Source organism: Pseudopipra pipra, chromosome 3 (assembly GCF_036250125.1).
Source record: "Pseudopipra pipra isolate bDixPip1 chromosome 3, bDixPip1.hap1, whole genome shotgun sequence".
Taxonomy (NCBI): Eukaryota; Metazoa; Chordata; class Aves; order Passeriformes; family Pipridae; genus Pseudopipra; species Pseudopipra pipra.
The window spans coordinates 66,057,155-66,066,757 of NC_087551.1; the positions used below are offsets into that span (position 1 = coordinate 66,057,155).

The following is a 9,603-nucleotide window of genomic DNA, read 5'->3' on the forward strand; positions in this document are numbered from 1 at the left end:
CACCACATTGTTTACTAGAAAAACTAAGGCTTTCAATTTCCATTGAAATTGACCCTAAAATCAAAAATTATCATATTTATGTTTAAGTTATGCCCGTGTCCAAGTGTTTGAAGAGCTGAAGAAATTTGAAGAAATATCTTGTTCCTTCTAGTACAAAAAATTGGTTTTGACTTTGGTAACGCTTTTTGATATTTTTGATAGCTCACGCCCGGTTGATGTTTAGAGATACTGTGACGTTGGAAGATGCAGTAACTGTGGTGTCAGTGATGGAATCTTCTATGCAGGTAAGGTTTCTTGCAGACATTGCCATTGCTGCAATACCCCATTGAAGGGATTCAGTTTTTCATGTACACGTGCCAGATCCCTTCGTCTCTTTGGAAAGGGTTTTATAGACTCATGGAAAGAAGGTCATCAGAGACCTTGACAAGTCTTTTTTAGTCCATCTGGATTGTTAAAATCCTTAAACAGAGATTATACTGAAAAATCTGGATTAGCAATAAAGGTCTGATACCTTTTTTTATAGACTTCGCAGTCTAAGTGAAGTTTTGGCATACTATTGAGTTTTGGTAATCTACATTTTAAAGAGCTTTTAAGCCATAAATTCCATGTTTAATAGCCTCTGATGGGTTTTTTCTCCATGATGTTATGTAGTCACTAATTAACTAGGTATGAGAGAACCTAATAATTTTTTTAAGCAAGTCCGAACAATTGCCAAGACCTACACTTTATTTTGCCATTAAATCATTTTGACCTATGTTGGTGGTAATAGTAAAACTCAGAACTTGTAGAAGACTAATTTTACTCTGAGAAACCTTCAAATTCCGAACGTGGCTGGACCGAAAATTGTGCATTCCAGTTATCATGTGGATTTATGTAATGCTTCCATGTAAAAAGGCATTAAATACATGTGGAAAGCTAGATTTTAGTTTACTGTAACATTGTTAGGATGTTGAAAAGGCAGCACATTTAGAATTAATAAAAGAAATGTGAATCTGATAGAAGGGTTTTTTTTCTAGTAGAAATGTGGAAAATAATATAGACATTATTACTTCAGATAGAATATTTTTAAGAGAAATAAACCTTCATGCTTTGGAGTAGGAAAAAAATTACCATAAGCAGATTATACAAAGTTTTATGCGTAGGAGCTTTTAGCATGTCTGAAATATTTGGGTTTGGCTCTGTCAGAGATGGTGTACTCCACTGCACAGCTGACTGATCTGATCCAAAATGGCATTCCTATGTTTCTGTATAGGTTGATATGAATATATTCAAAGTTTTATATAGCACCCATTAGCTCAATGGACCTGAAAGACCTTTTTGGAGACAAAAGTCTTCAGGATAGATGCACAAAGTCACATGTGGCAGGTAGGCCCTTGTGATTTCCCTTGTTCTTTCAGTGAGGGTTGAGAGACTTGCAATTTGTGCCACAGATAATCTACTGCACAATGTAGCAAATGGAATTTATCTCAAAAATACTACAGGGCCTGACCTTATTAAGTAGGAAAAGATTATTGCACTGTTTTGAAGACCTCAGCTTTTCAATGACAGCACTGCATCTAAGTTAAAATGTGAAGCTGCTGAAATAGCGGAAGATATCACATAAGTGTTCATTAACTGCAATTAAACCTGTAATTAACTAGATGGGAATTTGATGGGACAGTGATTTCGAAGCAATACGGTTTTGGATATAAGAACTCTGAAATACTAATTTTCTTTGTTTGTTTTTGGTAAGAGATCAAAAAGTGAAATGTATGCATATAATAGTATGTCATCTCTGTGTCTCTCTACCTCATCAGCATGAGTAAAAGCAAAAGAATTGTTTTAACTATGGCTCACTCTTTCATTTTTCTGCAGCCCTGCCCTCAAGGGCTGCAGTTTGCATAACAAGCATCTGTCTAGTAAGAGTCAGTGAGAAATTTGCCTGAATTATGACTGCAGAAGACTACCTGGGAGTAGTTGGTGTGCTCACTGTATTTGTTCCACTCTTCACTTCTTATGAGCAAGTAGACAAATGCGTTCATTTTTGCTAGGAATCTGCAAATTTGTGCTCTGCTATTTAAGTTCAAATTTTACTTTCCTCCTGGAAAGTATAAATGATTCACTGAAACTGTTTCTTTTTTGATGGAAGAGATTTCTTTGTTTTAGTAAAAAAAGATAGAAGTAGCATGCAAAAGTTTATTTTCAGAAATGGATTTATTCTCTAGAAAAAAAAAAAACCCACAACATTTTGTATAGATACATCCTCTGTTTCCAACCTAATTGTCAGTCTGTAGAATGAGGTTGTAAATGGGGAAATACGAGTATCCTTCTTGAAGGACTGGCTACCACCTTTTACCTCAGCAAACTCTATCTTCAACACTGTCTTTGGAACTTCTACAGTAAGTCATATTCTTGCCAGTATAAATTTAAAGTTTACAGTTCTCCTGCGAGTGTTCAGATATTTCTTGTGAGCCCTCTTGGGAAGGAAGACTATAAAATTTTCTTCACCAACCTAGTTCATTGTGGTTTTTTGTTCATTTTGTCCTCGAATTCACCCTTATATTTCTCTTCCTACTTTGTCAACATATTTCAATTCCCCCACTTGATCTTTTCTTTGTCTCATTTCCTCTTGTTAATACTGTCTCCCTCCTTCTCTTGGTCATGTTTTCATCCTTGTTTTATTCTCTTTACAATCACTCTTCTTTTATTCCTTTTTATATTGGATTTTCCCATTCCTGGGCATTTTACCCCCTTCCTTTCTGCTAACTTTCTCTGTAACACTTTCTTTTTTTTCTTTCTCTGTTCTAGATCCTCTGCCCTCAGCATGTGATTTTGTCATATGGTTACCTTCCTCTACTCAAAATGATATCTCAGAATCTCAGAGGGGCAGATATCTCAGAGACATGAGCACCAGCACAGGAATGAAACCTCACAGATATTTTAAAATCACTTAGAATTTCACACACAAACACACAGACTATTTAAAAGAAGCTCATTGTGATGGCCGAGTACAGCACTGAAAAGTCAGTGAGGACAAGACATTATTGTACCCCATGGCCATATATCTACTTTTTTTCCACTGGATCTTTAGGTCACAGGCTGACAGTAATCAGGCCAAAAGGAACTATCTTTTGTTAATGTTTTGCTCAATATTTTCTTTATTGCCTGCTGTTCTATAGGCAGTATTCTCAATTTCTTCACATATTTTTCTGTGGAATTCATTTCCAGTGTACTTGAATATTTCAGAAATACCAATTCACGTATCCTCACACAGTCCTTGTGAAGCGATGGGATGCTACTACTCCTGTTCTATGATGTGAGGCTGAATTATGCACAATGAGAAGAAATTGTCTGCTGGAACATACCCCATGAGAGATGTTTGGGGTTTCAGAGTAGTAACACTTTGAGTGTTTGAGCATATTTTCTGTTTTCTGTAATTTCCTTCTGTGCACACACCACATCAGGATCCCACTTACAGATTTATTGTCTTTCAAAACCTTTTCTTAACTGGCTCATTCTGAGTCACAAGAACTAGAACTTAGTGTCAGACGTGGAATCTGGTTCTCCTTGGCTGCTTTTAACTGTTCTAACCAAGACACTGAGTCCCCACCTCATTACCTACGAACTTTCCAGTTCCCGAAGCAAATACTGCAGAGACGACAGACTTGTGCTTCTGTGTGGAACAGATCTATCATGTGCCTGAATTGATATGCAAAAAAACAACCCCAAGTGGTAACTTCAGTGAGATACATTAAAGGTTGCATGAATGGCCTTATTTTTAGCAGTGTGCAGTGTTAGAGGGCTTTAATTAGCCAACAGAATTATGTTTTTCAATGTAATTTTTTTAATATAAAATTTAAACTTTTCAAAATGGGAGAACCATAAATTGCCACAGTTGAAAATGTATGGTACATGTGATGCCATATGTAGCAATTTCTGTATCTGGAGACTCCACCGACTTGTGCTATTGCTCTCATGGTACTTGATACATATCTTGTTCATTACTTGTACTGAATTTTATAGATTAGATAGGAGTGATAAACACTAACTAATTTGTGGCAAAATAGAGGGTTTGTGGTGTGAGGTGTTTTTTCCCAAAGAGCAATTAACTACAGAGCTATTCTAGATTATTTGTTGTGGAACAAATCACTGTGCAAGATGCTCTGTTCCAAATAAAAATTATTTAATTTTTACAAGGCACAGCAAAATTGTCCCAGGTTAAAATCACTTACAAGTCACTGGGATTACTCCCAAATAGTTACTCTTAAAGAGCTACTCAGAAATATTTCTGCCAGACAAGTCACCCTGTGTTGATAAACCTTAATACTCAAGTCTTTCCCTTTAAGAAATTAGGCAAAGCTAATGAAAACTTCTAGTAGTCAGATCTACTTCTGTTATAAAAGTTCCTCACATGGGCAGAATTTTTACCAGGTATTTGGAAAACTTTTATAACTGTCATTTTCATTTTCAGTCATGATGTTCTCAAGCCTTAGGTGGACTTCCCATTCTTTGTATCAATAAAAATAAACCAGGACAAGTAAACTGGAGGCTTGATCATGTAATTGCTTTATGTGTATGAGCAACTTTGCCCATGTGAGCAGACCTAATGGGATTATTTATGTGGATAAAATTAATAAATATTTTTACCTTAAGCTTTAAAATATCTAGGGGAGAATTTTGGATAAAATGATCTCCACTGTGTTAATTTGGTGCTGAATAATAAAAGTAGTTTCCTACTATTTTTTTTCTCCATTCTCTTTGTTGACATAGGGGGGTGCACTTCTTGGAGGCATCAATGCCTTACACACCTCATTTCCCGAAAATCCAATGGCGCAGTACCGAACACAGTGTGAACTCATATTGGAGCGGCTGGAGCTGCAAGATCTTCTGCACAAAGAGCTACAAAGACTTGACAGGTCTATACAAAGCAACAAACTAATTCAGAAGTGAAAAAGAAGTTGTTTCACAATAATATTTGGAGAGAGTCTAAAAATAGGGTCTGGCATTGGGAAGGGACTTGTTCTTTAGAGGACATGGATAATCAGAGAGATTGTTTTGAAGTAGCACTTTGAGATCATCACAAGATCATTTCTCTCTCTGGGTTATGGAATTTACAAATATTTTAAGAGCATTTTAATCAGTTCTCAACTCATATCCCAGTACTATGCTCGGATAAATTTCAGCAGAGCTTCTTAGAGCCAAATGCCAGATTCTGTAGCTGATCAAATAGTTTTATATAACCTTTTGTTGCTTGCAGCAGATCTGCTTCATGATTTTTTAAGCCTTCTTTTGTGTTGGGCTTGTCGGGATCCTTCCCTTTCTGCTAAGGGAAAATGTAAGCCTGGATCAAAATTCTGTTCTTTCGGGTGATTTTTCTTTTTTGACATGCTGGAATTTTCACTGTCTCATCTCTAGCTTTCAGCTCACTGCAGTAATCTTTGGGAAGTCTATTTGTCATTTTTAATAGAAAGCTATTAATGTACTGAGGCTGAGAGAAAAACACAAGGATTGGAAGGAAATAAAATACAAAAAAATAACACTTGTTTCCTGGAATGAGATTAGGCTCTAAAGAAACTTGTACTTTCTTGTTGTTAAAGGGAGATAAAAGATTAATGTTGTTGAATTTAATGGAAACAGCTGGGAGAATTCACTTTTCTTTTAACTACTTTTGAGACTTATTTTGTAAGTCATAGTAATCATATGTTAAATAACCACGAAGTCAACAAAAGCAGATGAAAGTAGGATATATTCCAGAGACAGACAAAAACTAGTTTTAAAACAGAGGTGTTCACAAGGGATCATAGAAATGTAGGATGGGATGGGAGATCAAATACAAAGACAGGATCCGGTCTGCATTTGACCTTCCTGGCAGGGGCTCATGTTATCTGTTCTGAAGCCCTTCTAATGATGAGGATTTTCCATTGCCACTGTATAGTCTATTCCATGATTGCTCCACCTAATGCTCATGAAGGTTTTCCCAATATCTCATTGAACCCCCTATGCTGCAAATTAAGCTGATTTCTTCTTCTGTCCCTTAAGCAGCTTAGGGAATACTAAATTAATGTTCTCTTTAAAACAACCTATTCTGTACTGGAAGACTTGTTCCATTATTCCCCCTAAGCTATATTTCAATAAAACAAGCATATATCTCTCATCCCTTCATGACGAGTCATAGTCTATATCCCATAAAAAATTTAAGAATAAACATGTTAGTAAACAGTTATGATAATTACTCTAAAACATACTTGTCAATGTACTGTTTTCTCTCTCATATAGCAGAGAAACTGTTTATAATGCATAAGTATCATTTCTCTTAGACAAATGTATTTACTTTTGGGATGGACTGTGGCTGCTTTTCACTCACGGTTTGTATCACTGTTTAGCAAAAAACCAGAATACTGTCTCCCTTTGAAATTATATGTTTAAGTACAATAGACAGAATATCAGCTATAATGAGATTGGAGGGAACCCTCATTCTAGCACCTCTGTTGTTTTGGAGGGCCATGAGAATACTGATAGCCACAGACAGTCATAATTAGGTGTTATAAGTGATCTGAGATGCTTTCACTCTATCATATGGAGTTTTTGACATGTTGTGTACATAGAGATTATGAGAGAAATCCAGCAACAACCACTGTTCCAAGTAATACCTAGATTTTCCATTCCAATAACTTGTTTGAGGCTTTGTCTGGTTCAGGATAAATTTAATTAGGTTCCTGTTCTAGAAGATAGATTTACAGAATATGTAAAATCCTGAGGGACTTTAGCAATGGTTGTAAGTAGTGCAAAGCTGTTTGTTTAGTTTTTATTTTTTTCTGTTTGGTTTACCAAGGAAATGCAGTTTAGGTGGTTACTTCCTCTGTCCATCTATCAATTAGGGACAGTAAATTCTACCAATTACTGTCAAAGGTGCTGAAAGATCACAGACTGCAACACCAGCTTTTGTAACTGTATGTGAAACTTAGCACTGTACCTTTGTGGCCTACGTTATTTGTAGCTTTCCAACAGTCATACCTATTAAGTATCAATAATGCAATGAAGAAAGAAAAAGAAAGAAAAATAATTTACTATGGCCTTTTTTTTTTCCACTTTATAGATTGCAAATGGAAAATTCATCCCAGCTGCAGCCTGAAGAGATAAATTTCAGTGCTACCACAAGATGCTTGAATGGGGATGTGTTTGGACAGTCAAAGCAAAGGTCTCAGTCAGAACCTTCAAAGCAACAAGAGGATAACTCTGAGTCACAGCCGCCTTTGCCTAAAGGCAGCTGTGACAGGGATATTCATCCAGAAACCTTGTGCAACCAAGCACATGGTAATAACAAAAATACCAACAGCCTGGCATGGTTTGACAGCCTGGAAGAGCGCAGAGTTGATGCTGAAGAAACTTCTCAGAAGAAGTCTCCAGTGCCCAAGATATCTCCAAATAACTTGGCTTCAAAAACCCCATGTAAAACATCCTGTTCTGAAGAAAGATCTGCTTCAGTACCTATGAAGGGAAATGGAATACGAGAGTCACTAACAGCTGTGGATCTGCATGCTCCTTTGAAACAGGACAAAGTTTCCAAGTTAAGCAGGAAAAGGACTGAAGAACACAACTGTTCTTCTTCAGAAGCTCATATTCCAGACCCAGCATCACCAAGTGCTAGTGTACAGGATTCAGTTATTACACAACATGCTTCTAAAAGGTGGCAGAGGCTGCACACGGAGAAATCACGTGGATTCTTTACAAGTACACAGGACCCTGAGGCAAAGGCTCTTCATTCAGTATTACCTGCCTCTGGCCTGTCAAATCTTTCAAGTGATGCAGATTCTGTGCTAGGGGAAGAAGAGAACAGTATATCTGTAGCAGCAAAAAGTGCAACAATTTCCCTGAGAAAACGAAGTAAACATCAAGTAGTGAAGGAAACAAATGTAAGTTCCCATGAGCCAGAAATCCTCGACAGTGAAAGTCCCCCAGCTGCTAAACTGGCTAAATTTTCTTTCAGACCAAGGACAAAACTTGATCATTCTTCAGAGAAGAAAAATGAAGAAGTTTCTCTTTTTCACAGTGAAACTATTTTTAAGCCAGGGGAGCAGCTCCAGGGAGAGCAGGTGCCAGAAGCATGCTGCCCCCCCGAGGAAGGCAAGATGACATTGACTCGCTTAGGAAAATGTAGTTTGGAAAAACAATCAATTGATAATAAAGGGAAAGAAGAGCAGGAGAGTCAGGCCTTAGGGAAAGAAATCAGAGGAAGTGCAACAATATGCTCTGATGTCAGTTTTGATGCTGCGTCACATCCACCCCCTGAGAAGAAAAGGGAAGAAGAGGAGAAACTTGGTGGCCCAAGCACAGGGAAGGTGCGCTCCAGCACATTAGCCAAACTGTCAACTTTCTCCTTTGTGTCACGTCCTGAGTCAAAATCAGAAACCTCACCTGCCATTAGGACTGACACTAAAAAGGAAAACCATAGTACATCACTGAAGGTGCACATGAGCAATCCTAGCAGAAGGAAGAGTTTTGTGTTGGGAAATGCTGGTAAAGCCAGTGTGATAACACAGAAATCTCTCTTCTCAATAGCAGAGCTAGATGATGCTACATTAGATTTTGATTGGGATGAAGAGGTTAGGAAAAATCCAAGCTCATAACATGTATATCTTCCCGATTACTTAACACACAGTTCTTCTGAATCTTCACCCTTCTATCAATTGTATCCATGGTTTTCAAACTATTTCATAGATTCATCCTGGACCTGAGTTGACACCAATGAACATACTTTCTTTAAGGGCCACATACTTTACGTAAGCTAAGGACCATGTGTACTGCAGGCCTGATGTGGCTTTTAGTTTTCTAAACTCTTCCCAAGACTATTTATCCTAGTTGACTGTTCTGATTGACCTGATGAAACCTGAAGATTTGTATGGTTATGTTCATGTGTCCAGAGTGAATGATCTTGCAGAAGAGCAGGCTTGATTGACTTTATCCTTTATTTCATGTAACAGTTAGAATTACACATGATTCAAATTGACCTTCCAAATGACTACGCTGCTTTAGAAAAATGATGCTAAAGCTATGTAATTATATTTTGTTCAACTATTTGTCTCAACATAGTTACCAATATTGTCATTTATCATCATGCTATGGTAAGTATTTCCATGTTATCATGATCATGACAATTTTGCTGCATCTTTGATTACTGTGCTCCTTGTCACATGTCTAATGTTGAAGACATGGATCGAGAGATTTTTGTTTCTGTTTTTTAATTTCAATTTTAAATACACTGGTTCAGATATCTGTGTTTGTATTCTGGGTCATTTTATCAAAACCCAACTCTGTAATAAACACACAGTTCTCCACTGCAGAGACAACAAATTTCAGGTGATTGAATGGGAGTCCTCAGTAACCAGGGTAACTTTAATGCAGTCAGTAAGCCCTGGCATATAAACTATACTTCAAACGTAGCACCGTGGTGAAGAGCTTCCCTAGTGCAGCTTGGTTCTGATTCAGATAATGTTTACTCGGCTATTTTAATTGTGATTAGAGCTTTACTGCATCTGATATGCAGTTCATATTCTGTAGCATGCTACGTCATTTATCTAATGGGAAATTAATCTATTAATGCATTACATGTTTACAGGGAAAAGT

At 37.1% G+C, this 9,603-nt stretch overlaps 1 protein-coding gene across 3 annotated transcripts in view; it reads left to right on the top strand.

Annotated features, from left to right (window-relative positions):
• The window catches only part of MCM9 (minichromosome maintenance 9 homologous recombination repair factor), a 47,955-nt gene extending 38,705 nt beyond the window's left edge, over positions 1-9,250 (top strand). The window contains exons 10-12 of one of the 3 annotated variants that reach the window (XM_064649673.1): positions 202-284; positions 4,750-4,895; positions 7,076-9,250. In XM_064649673.1, the coding sequence (XP_064505743.1) occupies positions 202-284; positions 4,750-4,895; positions 7,076-8,606 (1,760 nt within the window). In that variant the 3' untranslated portion in view covers positions 8,607-9,250. Of the gene's footprint in view, positions 1-201; positions 285-1,252; positions 1,318-2,787; positions 4,719-4,749; positions 4,896-7,075 lie in introns of those variants that run through there. The other 2 variants (XM_064649675.1, XM_064649676.1) reach the window with 2 other exon arrangements.
• Positions 9,251-9,603: the final 353 nt, after the last annotated feature.